Source organism: Saccoglossus kowalevskii, chromosome 12 (genome assembly GCF_978046115.1).
Source record: "Saccoglossus kowalevskii chromosome 12, keSacKowa6.1, whole genome shotgun sequence".
In the NCBI taxonomy this organism is placed as follows: domain Eukaryota; kingdom Metazoa; phylum Hemichordata; class Enteropneusta; family Harrimaniidae; genus Saccoglossus; species Saccoglossus kowalevskii.
In genome coordinates, this window is record NC_140652.1 from 414,012 (window position 1) to 428,595 (window position 14,584).

Below are 14,584 nucleotides of genomic sequence, written 5' to 3' on the forward strand. Positions count from 1 at the left end.
TATAGTCTTTAGACCTGGCCACTTAAGCAGGTTTATATGAAAAGTGAATGATTTCTACCATGTCAAGCCAGTAGTGCAGCAGTTCAAGGTGTGTGATTTCCGCTTAATAAGTTGAACGTAAAACAACGACAAACTCAGAGTTGCCCGTCAATTTACGCTGAAAATATACAATGGGCAACGTAGTATATCAGTTCTTTAAGTTCAGCGTAAAATGACAGCAAATTTGGAAATTTCCGCTGTTTACACTGGACGTATCAAACGCGCAACTTCTAAATTTACGTCGTTTCAGTTTCGTTGGTTATGCGAGGGAAATTCGAACGTTACACACTCAAATGTAAACAACGGGTTTACTGCAAAACACGTTGCTAATCCGGCAAGCGGTTACGACGGAAATTCGAATTTTCATGCAGTGTCAGTATGACCTCACTTGACCTGATTAAATAGAGATCCAACACAGGCTGTCACTATGACCTCACTTGACATGATCATGAAGAGATCCAGCACAGGCTGTCACTATGACCTCACTTGACATGATCACGAAGAGATCCAACACAGGCTGTCACTATGACCTCACTTGACATGATCACGAAGAGATCCAACACAGGCTGTCACTATGACCTCACTTGACATGATCACGAAGAGATCCAACACAGGCTGTCACTATGACCTCACTTGACATGATCACGTAGAGATCCAATACAGGCTGTCACTATGACCTCACTTGACATGATCACGAAGAGATCCAACACAGGCTGTCACTATGACCTCACTTGACATGATCACGTAGAGATCCAATACAGGCTGTCACTATGACCTCACTTGACATGATCACATAGAGATCCAACCCATGTTGTCACTATGACCTCACTTGACCTGATCACATAGAGATCCAACACAGGCTGTCACTATGACCTCACTTGACGTGATCACATAGAGATCCAACACATGTTGTCAGTATTTTTTTTCCCATTGTAATAAAACTATGGCAGTGTAGAATATATTTTTTTATACCTCACAGAGACAAAACATATTAATGTGAAAGAAGAGAAATCATTTAAGAAAATGAGAGGAACAACAAATGATGAGCCTCCAATGAATGGTAAGTGATGTCAAAACTAATGAACATCAGTGCATTTATACACACACATGATGTATCATAGACTACTAAGTACACAGTATTACACAATATTCTATACACTACATTATATATAATACAATGCACACAATACACTTTAAATTAGCTTATCCACCAATGGGAATATATAATATTTTACAAACAATGGAATCAAGTTAGTGTTATTCTGATTTTTTTATTATTACTATAATTGTGATTGTTTCAGATATTCCATCAGAATATTCAGAGAGAATAGAACACCTTGAAGAGTTTGTTAAACAATTGTCAACCATGATGGAAATGTTGAAAGTCCAAGTAAGATATTAGTTAAATTACCTCTTTACTATGATACCTCAAGTGTTTTAGAAATGAAATGTGAAAACATTTTCAGAAATGCAGTAAACTGATGTTTTGTGCAAGAGTAATCAGTAGTTTTCTCTGTATTCAAATTAATTACCATAATAATTATTTACTTTCTTGTTTAAGTTAAACAAAACAAGTTCATCACCAATCTTTTTCATAGTTACAGTATTATTATTCAAACTATATTACCATTTACATATTCTAGGCCTGTTGTCACGGGGGCAGAGAGTACATACCCTGTTAGCATGGGGGGCAGAGAGTGCATACCCTGTTACCATGAGGGGCAGAAAGTGCATATCCTGTTAGCATGAGGGGGGGGGGGGCAGAGAGTGCATACCCTGTTAACATGGGGGCAGAGAGTGCATACCCTGTTAGCATGGGGTCAGAGAGTGCATACCCTGTTAGCATGGGGGGCAGAGAGTGCATACCCTGTTAGCATGGGGGGCAGAGAGTGCATACCCTGTTAGCATGGGGGGCAGAGAGTGCATACCCTGTTACCATGAGGGGCAGAGAGTGCATATCCTGTTACCATGAGGGGCAGAGAGTGCATACCCTGTTAGCATGGGGGGCAGAGAGTGCATACCCTGTTACCATGAGGGGCAGAGAGTGCATACCCTGTTAGCATGGGGGCAGAGAGTGCATACCCTGTTACCATGAGGGGCAGAGAGTGCATACCCTGTTAACATGGGGGCAGAAAGTGCATACCCTTTTAACATGGGGGAGGGCAGAAAGTGCATACCTGTTAGCATGGGGGGGGGGGGAGAGTGCATACCCTGTTAACATGGGAGCAGAGAGTGCATACCCTGTTAGCATGGGGTCAGGGAGTGCATACCCTGTTAGCATGGGGTCAGAAAGTGCATACCCTGTTAACATGGGAGCAGAGAGTGCATACCCTTTTAACATGGGGGAGGGCAGAAAGTGCATACCTGTTAGCATGGGGGGGGGCAGAGAGTGCATACCCTGTTAACATGGGAGCAGAGAGTGCATACCCTGTTAGCATGGGGTCAGAGAGTGCATACCCTGTTAGCATGGGGTCAGAGAGTGCATACCCTGTTAGCATGGGGTCAGAGAGTGCATACCCTGTTAGCATGGGGTCAGAGAGTGCATACCCTGTTAGCATGGGGTCAGAGAGTGCATACCCTGTTAGCATGGGGTCAGAGAGTGCATACCCTGTTAGCATGGGGTCAGAGAGTGCATACCCTGTTAGCATGGGGTCAGAGAGTGCATACCCTGTTAGCATGGGGTCAGAGAGTGCATACCCTTTTAACATGGGGTCAGAGAGTGCATACCCTGTTAGCATGGGGCAGAGAGTGCATACCCTGTTAGCATGGGGTCAGAGAGTGCATACCCTGTTAGCATGGGGCAGAGAGTGCTTTAATGCCTTTATTGACTGTGTTCTAACTGTATATACACATCATACATCATGTCACACATATGGAGATAATCAGATTCAAAATGGCGGAATAGTGGCCTTATTAATGTTGAAAATTCATAAATAAAGTTCCAGAAGCTGATCTTGATGTTGAGAGATTTTGTTCAAACTTGGTGCATACATTGATTACCGGGTATATTTGACATTGATGCTCATAATTTTGGTTTTCAAATGTTTAAAAATGTTCTACTGGCGACCATTTTGTTTTAATGAATGCTGTTCAAGAGCCATATTTCTGGCATGCCCTATCTGTTCATGTTCAAACTTTATGTATTTTTTAACTCAATAACTCACTTGCGAAATGTAATTACTTGTTATGTCTGAACAGTTCTTGTAGTACAAGATCTATAAAGTAATGTTACACAATAATTTCAGATTGCAGAAATGACACCAAAAATTGAATATTTGGAAGGTTGTGAATGTTTACCCAAACAACACCAATGTGAATACAAAGGAAAATTGTATGACGATGGAGAAAGATGGGAAACTGACCTATGTCATACATGTCTGTGTAAGGTAATTAACTGACTTATGTCATACAGTACATGTCTGTGTGAGGTACATTTGTAATTAACTGACTTATGTCATACATGTCTGTGTAAGGTAATTAACTGACCTATGTCATACATGTCTGTGTAAGGTATTATTCTGTTATTCTGTACTGTCAGTAATCATTGCAAACAATGGTGTACGTAAAATGTTATAATATTGGATATCACAACCACTAGCATTTTTATACAATACAAGTGAGTCATTCTGAATGAATGATGTATAGTGGTCAATTCTTGCAATTGCTGCCCTTTAATATAAATGATATTGTATTACAGGATGGTATAGTGAGTTGTGATCTGTCTGTAGATAAAGCAGAGTGTATTCATCCATGCAGTTCATCACCATGTCCACTGAATACACAGTGTGTTGAAGAATATACAAGTTATACATGTGTATGTCCTAATGGTCAGCAAGCTCCAGATTGTTACTCTAATATCAATATGTGTCACAAACCAGCAGAGTATGGCACATGTGACCATTCAATACCAATGTATTATTACAATGTTCAAAATCAAAGATGTGAGACATTCATCTATTCAGGTAAGTGATTCAATTAACTTGACATCATGTAAACCACAGTTATCTTCACAACTCATCTGATGTGCGATAAAATCTTCTTTTTGTAGGTTGTGGTGGTTATGATAATAAATTTAACTCAATTGAAGAATGTGAAGACGAGTGTGTTGTAGGAGCTTGCTGTCATCGTCAGTATGCTCGAACTGAGCCTGGTTCCACATTCCTTTCTTTTACTATTCTTATGCCAGGATTCTCATGTCAGGTATTTAGATATATGCAATGTATACTTTGTGTACTAATGTGTCTGTGTCTGATATTTTTCTGCCTTGTGTAAACAGGCTGCTTATTTTTTTTGCAAGACTTCATCACATACTAATGTAATTTTTGATAAAAAATATTAGGATCACAATCTCAAAGTCCACCTCAAATCAAATTTTGGTCACAAAGATATCCAACATGTCAACAAAACTAGCGTCATTTGTTCTATTATGGAGTGTTGCAAAATGTAGTTATCTAAAACCAACAATGACAGTCTGACAATAATACATAGTGTAATGCATAGGTGAGAAGTCTAAATGAATGCCGAAAACTTGGATATACCACAGTTGATATAAACCACAGAAGTGAAGTTGTCTCTTTTCGTCCTGGACAAAGATGTTTAGATGGGCAATGTGGACTTGCTGATGGTTGCATATATGGCAGTGAGTTATACCAACCGACAGATAGCTTCCAATTAAAATGTCAGCAGTGCTCTTGTCAGGCATCTGGAAACATTCATTGCAGGTAGGTTTACTGGTGAATGTCATCCAGTGCAAACGTTTCAGCTGTAACATAATTACACATAGAATACTAACTCTCGCACACTGAATTACTTGATTACATGTTCGAATACTAACTCACGCACACTGATTTACTGAATTACATGTTAAAATACTAACTTTAGCACACTGATTTACTTGATTACATGTTAGAATACTAACTCTCGCACACTGATTTACTTGATTACATGTTACAATACTAACTTTAGCACACTGATTTACTTAATTACATGTTACAATACTAACTTTAGCACACTGAATTACTTAATTACATGTTATAATACTAACTTTAGCACACTTATTTACTTGATTACATGTTAGAATACTAACTCTCGCACACTGATTTACTTGATTACATGTTACAATACTAATTTTATCACACTGATTTACTTAATTACATGTTACAATACTAACTTTAGCACACTGATTTACTTAATTACATGTTACAATACTAACTTTAGCACACTGAATTACTTAATTACATGTTATAATACTAACTTTAGCACACTTATTTACTTAATTACATGGTACAATACTAATTTTATCACACTGATTTACTTAATTACATGTTACAATACTAACTTTAGCATACTGATTTACTTAATTACATGTTAGAATACTAACTTTAGCACACTGGTTTACTTAATTACATGTTAGAATACTAAATTAACACACTGATTTACTTAATTACATGTTACAATACTAACTTTAGCACATTGATTTACTAAATTACATGTTAGAATACTAACTTTAGCACACTGATTTACTTTGTAAATTGTGATTTTATTGTACTTAATAGATGTACTGCACTGACAATGAGAAAAGAAATCCGGGATATGACACGCCTTGAAGTAGAGAGATTTCATTCTGCAGTCCAGAAGCTGTCGTCAAATACTAACATATGGAAGAAGTTCAGTGACTTGTACAAAGCACATGTCATGCATGCTAATGGCCCAATGTTCCTAACTTGGCACAGGATTTTTTTAAGAAGAGTAGAGCAACAACTACAAGAAACTGATTGTAACATTTTTCTTCCTTATTTTGATTTTACAACTGATACTGGAAACTTTGTTGATGCTGTCATCTGGCAGCCAAACTATTTTGGTGGTGATGGTAATGGTGACTGTGTGCCTGACTCGCCATTTAATGCTATAGATTGCATGAGGCGTAATTTCAACATTACTCGTCCAGTACCATCTATGATTGACGTTTACTTAGCATTAGCAAGTGATGATTTTACAGAACTAAGTCAGCATCTACAGTCATATGCTGGGTATATCCATGAGTTCATTGGTGGCGATATGGCTACTGCAAACAGTCCATATGACCCAATCTTCCTGGTGATTCATTCCTATATTGATATGCTCTATTGGAGATGGCAAAACAAACCAAACAACTTGAATAATTTCCCAGAGTTCCTGAAAACTATACCAATGGTTCCTTTTAATATACAACCTCAAGATACACTTGATAATGAGAAGCAGTTATGTGTTACTTATTCACTGCCAACATATGGGGATCCTTGTAATGGAACAACTGAATATGATGATGACAGGTAGGGGTTAATCAATTACACTGCCAATAGATATGATGATGACAGGTAGGGGTTAATCAATTACACTGCCAATAGATATGATGATGACAGGTAGGGGTTAATCAATTACACTGCCAATAGATATGATGATGACAGGTAGGCGTTAATCAATTACACTGCCAATAGATATGATGATGACAGGTAGGGGTTAATCAATTACACTGCCAATAAATATGATGATGACAGGTAGGGGTTAATCAATTACACTGCCAATAGATATGATGATGACAGGTAGGGGTTAATCAATTACACTGCCAATAGATATGATGATGACAGGTAGGGGTTAATCAATTACACTGCCAATAGATATGATGATGACAGGTAGGGGTTAATCAATTACACTGCCAATAGATATGATGATGACAGGTAGGGGTTAATCAATTACACTGCCAATAGATATGATGATGACAGGTAGGGGTTAATCAATTACACTGCCAATAGATATGATGATGACAGGTAGGGGTTAATCAATTACACTGCCAATAGATATGATGATGACAGGTAGGGGTTAATCAATTACACTGCCAATAGATATGATGATGACAGGTAGGGGTTAATCAATTACACTGCCAATAGATATGATGATGACAGGTAGGGGTTAATCAATTACACTGCCAATAGATATGATGATGACAGGTAGGGGTTAATCAATTACACTGCCAATAGATATGATGATGACAGGTAGGGGTTAATCAATTACACTGCCAATAGATATGATGATGACAGGTAGGGGTTAATCAATTACACTGCCAATAGATATGATGATGACAGGTAGGGGTTAATCAATTACACTGCCAATAGATATGATGATGACAGGTAGGGGTTAATCAATTACACTGCCAATAGATATGATGATGACAGGTAGGGGTTAATCAATTACACTGCCAATAGATATGATGATGACAGGTAGGGGTTAATCAATTACACTGCCAATAGATATGATGATGACAGGTAGGGGTTAATCAATTACACTGCCAATAGATATGATGATGACAGGTAGGCGTTAATCAATTACACTGCCAATAGATATGATGATGACAGGTAGGGGTTAATCAATTACACTGCCAATAAATATGATGATGACAGGTAGGGGTTAATCAATTACACTGCCAATAGATATGATGATGACAGGTAGGGGTTAATCAATTACACTGCCAATAGATATGATGATGACAGGTAGGGGTTAATCAATTACACTGCCAATAGATATGATGATGACAGGTAGGGGTTAATCAATTACACTGCCAATAGATATGATGATGACAGGTAGGGGTTAATCAATTACACTGCCAATAGATATGATGATGACAGGTAGGGGTTAATCAATTACACTGCCAATAGATATGATGATGACAGGTAGGGGTTAATCAATTACACTGCCAATAGATATGATGATGACAGGTAGGGGTTAATCAATTACACTGCCAATAGATATGATGATGACAGGTAGGGGTTAATCAATTACACTGCCAATAGATATGATGATGACAGGTAGGGGTTAATCAATTACACTGCCAATAGATATGATGATGACAGGTAGGGGTTAATCAATTACACTGCCAATAGATATGATGATGACAGGTAGGGGTTAATCAATTACACTGCCAATAGATATGATGATGACAGGTAGGGGTTAATCAATTACACTGCCAATAGATATGATGATGACAGGTAGGGGTTAATCAATTACACTGCCAATAGATATGATGATGACAGGTAGGGGTTAATCAATTACACTGCCAATAGATATGATGATGACAGGTAGGGGTTAATCAATTACACTGCCAATAGATATGATGATGACAGGTAGGGGTTAATCAATTACACTGCCAATAGATATGATGATGACAGGTAGGGGTTAATCAATTACACTGCCAATAGATATGATGATGACAGGTAGGGGTTAATCAATTACACTGCCAATAGAATAGAATAGAATAGAATAGAATAGAATAGAATAGAATAGAATAGAATAGAATAGAATAGAATAGAATAGAATATGCATGGCGGCCAATTGTTTTACTGATTGTTTTAACAATGTTATCGACATGGGGTCTCCAACAAAGTGTTGAGTCAAGTGTGACACCTAAATATACAGCTGATAATACGCCCCCAAAAGTTGTTTTTCTTTGAGCTGTCTGAAAAATCATGAAATTTGTTTTGTCAATATTTATAGTTAATTTATTTGATTTACACCAGGTAGCAACTTTATTTAATTCAATATTGAGTGTGTGAAGGTTTACAGAATGGTCTTTTACGGAATAAAATAGACTGGTGTCATAAGCAAATAGTCTGAATGAAAAAAGGGGGATGATCTAGAAATGTGATTAATATAAACTAAAAAAAGAAGAGGGCCTACGATTGACCTTTGTGGTACCCCTGTGGAAATAGTTTCACAGTCAGAAATATGATGATGACAGGTAGGGGTTAATCAATTACACTAGCTGCCAATAGATATGATGATGACAGGTAGGGGTTAATCAATTACACTGCCAATAGATATGATGATGACAGGTAGGGGTTAATCAATTACACTGCAAATAGATATGATGATGACAGGCAGGGGTTAATCAATTACACTAGCTGCCAATAGATATGATGATGACAGGTAGGGGTTAATCAATTACACTGCCAATAGATATGATGATGACAGGTAGGGGTTAATCAATTACACTGCAAATAGATATGATGATGACAGGTAGGGGTTAATCAATTACACTAGCTGCCAATAGATATGATGATGACAGGTAGGGTTAATCAATTACACTAGCTGCCAATAGATATGATGATGACAGGTAGGGGTTAATCAATTACACTGCCAATAGATATGATGATGACAGGTAGGGGTTAATCAATTACACTGCCAATAGATATGATGATGACAGGTAGGGGTTAATCAATTACACTGCAAATAGATATGATGATGACAGGTAGGGGTTAATCAATTACACTGCCAATAGATATGATGATGACAGGTAGGGGTTAATCAATTACACTGCAAATAGATATGATGATGACAGGAGGGGGTTAATCAATTACACTGCCAATAGATATGATGATGACAGGCAGGGGTTAATCAATTACACTGCAAATAGATATGATGTTGACAGGTAGGGGTTAATCAATTACACTGCCAATAGATATGATGATGACAGGTAGGGGTTAATCAATTACACTGCAAATAGATATGATGATGACAGGTAGGGGTTAATCAATTACACTGCCAATAGATATGATGATGACAGGTAGGGGTTAATCAATTACACTGACAATAGATATGATGATGACAGGTAGGGGTTAATCAATTACACTGCCAATAGATATGATGATGACAGGTAGGGGTTAATCAATTACACTGCCAATAGATATGATGATGACAGGTAGGGGTTAATCAATTACACTGCCAATAGATATGATGATGACAGGTAGGGGTTAATCAATTACACTGCCAATAGATATGATGATGATGAGAGGTAGGGGTTAATCAATTACACTGCCAATAGATATGATGATGACAGGTAGGGGTTAATCAATTACACTGCCAATAGATATGATGATGATGACAGGCAGGGGTTAATCAATTACACTGCCAATAGATATGATGATGACAGGTAGGGGTTAATCAATTACACTGCCAATAGATATGATGATGACAGGTAGGGGTTAATCAATTACACTGCCAATAGATATGATGATGATGACAGGCAGGGGTTAATCAATTACACTGCCAATAGATATGATGATGACAGGTAGGGGTTAATCAATTACACTGCCAATAGATATGATGATGATGACAGGCAGGGGTTAATCAATTACACTGCCAATAGATATGATGATGACAGGTAGGGGTTAATCAATTACACTGCAAATAGATATGATGTTGACAGGTAGGGGTTAATCAATTACACTGCCAATAGATATGATGATGACAGGTAGGGGTTAATCAATTACACTGCAAATAGATATGATGATGACAGGTAAGGGTTAATCAATTACACTGCCAATAGATATGATGATGACAGGCAGGGGTTAATCAATTACACTGCCAATAGATATGATGATGACAGGCAGGGGTTAATCAATTACACTGCCAATAGATATGATGATGACAGGTAGGGGTTAATCAATTACACTGCCAATAGATATGATGATGACAGGTAGGGGTTAATCAATTACACTGCCAATAGATATGATGATGACAGGTAGGGGTTAATCAATTACACTGCCAATAGATATGATGATGATGAGAGGTAGGGGTTAATCAATTACACTGCCAATAGATATGATGATGACAGGTAGGGGTTAATCAATTACACTGCCAATAGATATGATGATGATGACAGGTAGGGGTTAATCAATTACACTGCCAATAGATATGATGATGACAGGTAGGGGTTAATCAATTACACTGCCAATAGATATGATGATGACAGGTAGGGGTTAATCAATTACACTGTCAATAGATATGATGATGACAGGTAGGGGTTAATCAATTACACTGCCAATAGATATGATGATGACAGGTAGGGGTTAATCAATTACACTGCCAATAGATATGATGATGACAGGTAGGGGTTAATCAATTACACTGCCAATAGATATGATGATGACAGGTAGGGGTTAATCCATTACACTGCCAATAGATATGATGATGATGACAGGCAGGGGTTAATCAATTACACTGCAAATAGATATGATGTTGACAGGTAGGGGTTAATCAATTACACTGCCAATAGATATGATGATGACAGGTAGGGGTTAATCAATTACACTGCAAATAGATATGATGATGACAGGTAAGGGTTAATCAATTACACTGCCAATAGATATGATGATGACAGGCAGGGGTTAATCAATTACACTGCCAATAGATATGATGATGACAGGCAGGGGTTAATCAATTACACTGCCAATAGATATGATGATGATGACAGGCAGGGGTTAATCAATTACACTGCAAATAGATATGATGTTGACAGGTAGGGGTTAATCAATTACACTGCCAATAGATATGATGATGACAGGTAGGGGTTAATCAATTACACTGCAAATAGATATGATGATGACAGGTAAGGGTTAATCAATTACACTGCCAATAGATATGATGATGACAGGCAGGGGTTAATCAATTACACTGCCAATAGATATGATGATGACAGGCAGGGGTTAATCAATTACACTGCCAATAGATATGATGATGACAGGTAGGGGTTAATCAATTACACTGCCAATAGATATGATGATGACAGGCAGGGGTTAATCAATTACACTGCCAATAAATATGATGATGACAGGTAGGGGTTAATCAATTACACTGCCAATAGATATGATGATGACAGGTAGGGGTTAATCAATTACACTGCCAATAGATATGATGATGACAGGCAGGGGTTAATCAATTACACTGCCAATAGATATGATGATGACAGGTAGGGGTTAATCAATTACACTGCCAATAGATATGATGATGACAGGTAGGGGTTAATTAATCACACTGCAAATAGATATGATGTTGACAGGTAGGGGTTAATCAATTACACTGCCAATAGATATGATGATGACAGGTAGGGGTTAATTAATCACACTGCAAATAGATATGATGTTGACAGGTAGGGGTTAATCAATTACACTGCAAATAGATATGATGATGACAGGTAGGGGTTAATCAATTACACTGCCAATAGATATGATGACAGGCAGGGGTTAATCAATTACACTGCCAATAGATATGATGATGACAGGTAGGGGTTAATCAATTACACTGCCAATAGATATGATGATGACAGGCAGGGGTTAATCAATTACACTGCCAATAGATATGATGATGACAGGTAGGGGTTAATCAATTACACTGCCAATAGATATGATGATGACAGGTAGGGGTTAATTAATCACACTGCAAATAGATATGATGATGACAGGTAGGGGTTAATCAATTACACTGCCAATAGATATGATGATGACAGGTAGGGGTTAATCAATTACACTGCCAATAGATATGATGATGAGAGGTAGGGGTTAATCAATTACACTGCCAATAGATATGATGATGACAGGTAGGGGTTAATCAATTACACTGCCAATAGATATGATGATGACAGGCAGGGGTTAATCAATTACACTGCCAATAGATATGATGATGACAGGTAGGGGTTAATCAATTACACTGCCAATAGATATGATGATGACAGGCAGGGGTTAATCAATTACACTGCCAATAGATATGATGATGACAGGTAGGGGTTAATCAATTACACTGCCAATAGATATGATGATGACAGGTAGGGGTTAATTAATCACACTGCAAATAGATATGATGATGACAGGTAGGGGTTAATCAATTACACTGCCAATAGATATGATGATGACAGGTAGGGGTTAATTAATCACACTGCAAATAGATATGATGTTGACAGGTAGGGGTTAATCAATTACACTGCAAATAGATATGATGATGACAGGTAGGGGTTAATCAATTACACTGCCAATAGATATGATGATGACAGGTAGGGGTTAATCAATTACACTGCCAATAGATATGATGATGACAGGTAGGGGTTAATCAATTACACTGCCAATAGATATGATGATGACAGGTAGGGGTTAATCAATTACACTGCCAATAGATATGATGATGACAGGTAGGGGTTAATCAATTACACTGCCAATAGATATGATGATGACAGGCAGGGGTTAATCAATTACACTGCCAATAGATATGATGATGACAGGTAGGGGTTAATCAATTACACTGCCAATAGATATGATGATGACAGGCAGGGGTTAATCAATTACACTGCCAATAGATATGATGATGACAGGCAGGGGTTAATCAATTACACTGCCAATAGATATGATGATGACAGATAGGGGTTAATCAATTACACTGCCAATAGATATGATGATGACAGGTAGGGGTTAATCAATTACACTGCCAATAGATATGATGATGACAGGTAGGGGTTAATCAATTACACTGCAAATAGATATGATGATGACAGGTAGGGGTTAATCAATTACACTGCCAATAGATATGATGATGACAGGTAGGGGTTAATTAATAGATATGATGATGACAGGTAGGGGTTAATCAATTACACTGCCAATAGATATGATGATGACAGGCAGGGGTTAATCAATTACACTGCAAATAGATATGATGATGACAGGTAGGGGTTAATCAATTACACTGCCAATAGATATGATGATGACAGGTAGGGGTTAATCAATTACACTGCAAATAGATATGATGATGACAGGTAGGGGTTAATCAATTACACTGCCAATAGATATGATGATGACAGGTAGGGGTTAATCAATTACACTGCCAATAGATATGATGATGACAGGTAGGGGTTAATCAATTACACTGTCAATAGATATGATGATGACAGGTAGGGGTTAATCAATTACACTGGAAATAGATATGATGATGACAGGTAGGGGTTAATCAATTACACTGCCAATAGATATGATGATGACAGGCAGGGGTTAATCAATTACACTGCCAATAGATATGATGATGACAGGCAGGGGTTAATCAATTACACTGCCAATAGATATGATGATGACAGGTAGGGGTTAATCAATTACACTGCCAATAGATATGATGATGACAGGTAGGGGTTAATCAATTACACTGCCAATAGATATGATGATGACAGGTAGGGGTTAATCAATTACACTGCCAATAGATATGATGATGACAGGTAGGGGTTAATCAATTACACTGCCAATAGATATGATGGTGACAGGCAGGGGTTAATCAATTACACTGCCAATAGATATGATGATGGCAGGTAGGGGTTAATCAATTACACTGCCAATAGATATGATGATGACAGGTAGGGGTTAATCAATCACACTGCAAATAGATATGATGTTGACAGGTAGGGGTTAATCAATTACACTGCAAATAGATATGATGATGACAGGTAGGGGTTAATCAATTACACTGCCAATAGATATGATGATGACAGGTAGGGGTTAATCAATTACACTGCCAATAGATATGATGATGACAGGCAGGGGTTAATCAATTACACTGCCAATAGATATGATGATGACAGGTAGGGGTTAATCAATTACACTGCAAATAGATATGATGATGACAGGTAGGGGTTAATCAATTACACTGCCAATAGATATGATGATGACAGGTAGGGGTTAATTAATAGATATGATGATGACAGGTA

At 37.7% G+C, this 14,584-nt stretch overlaps 1 protein-coding gene across 1 annotated transcript in view; it reads left to right on the plus strand.

Moving 5' to 3' along the window:
- Positions 1 to 1,062: 1,062 nt before the first annotated feature.
- Positions 1,063 to 14,584, plus strand: part of LOC146735406 (uncharacterized) — a 76,142-nt gene continuing 62,620 nt past the window's right edge. Inside the window, exons 1-7 of the mRNA XM_085506272.1 lie at positions 1,063 to 1,099; positions 1,341 to 1,429; positions 3,285 to 3,425; positions 3,737 to 4,001; positions 4,088 to 4,239; positions 4,540 to 4,760; positions 5,595 to 6,350. Coding sequence (XP_085362398.1) covers positions 1,063 to 1,099; positions 1,341 to 1,429; positions 3,285 to 3,425; positions 3,737 to 4,001; positions 4,088 to 4,239; positions 4,540 to 4,760; positions 5,595 to 6,350 — 1,661 coding nt within the window. The remainder of the gene's footprint in view (positions 1,100 to 1,340; positions 1,430 to 3,284; positions 3,426 to 3,736; positions 4,002 to 4,087; positions 4,240 to 4,539; positions 4,761 to 5,594; positions 6,351 to 14,584) is intronic.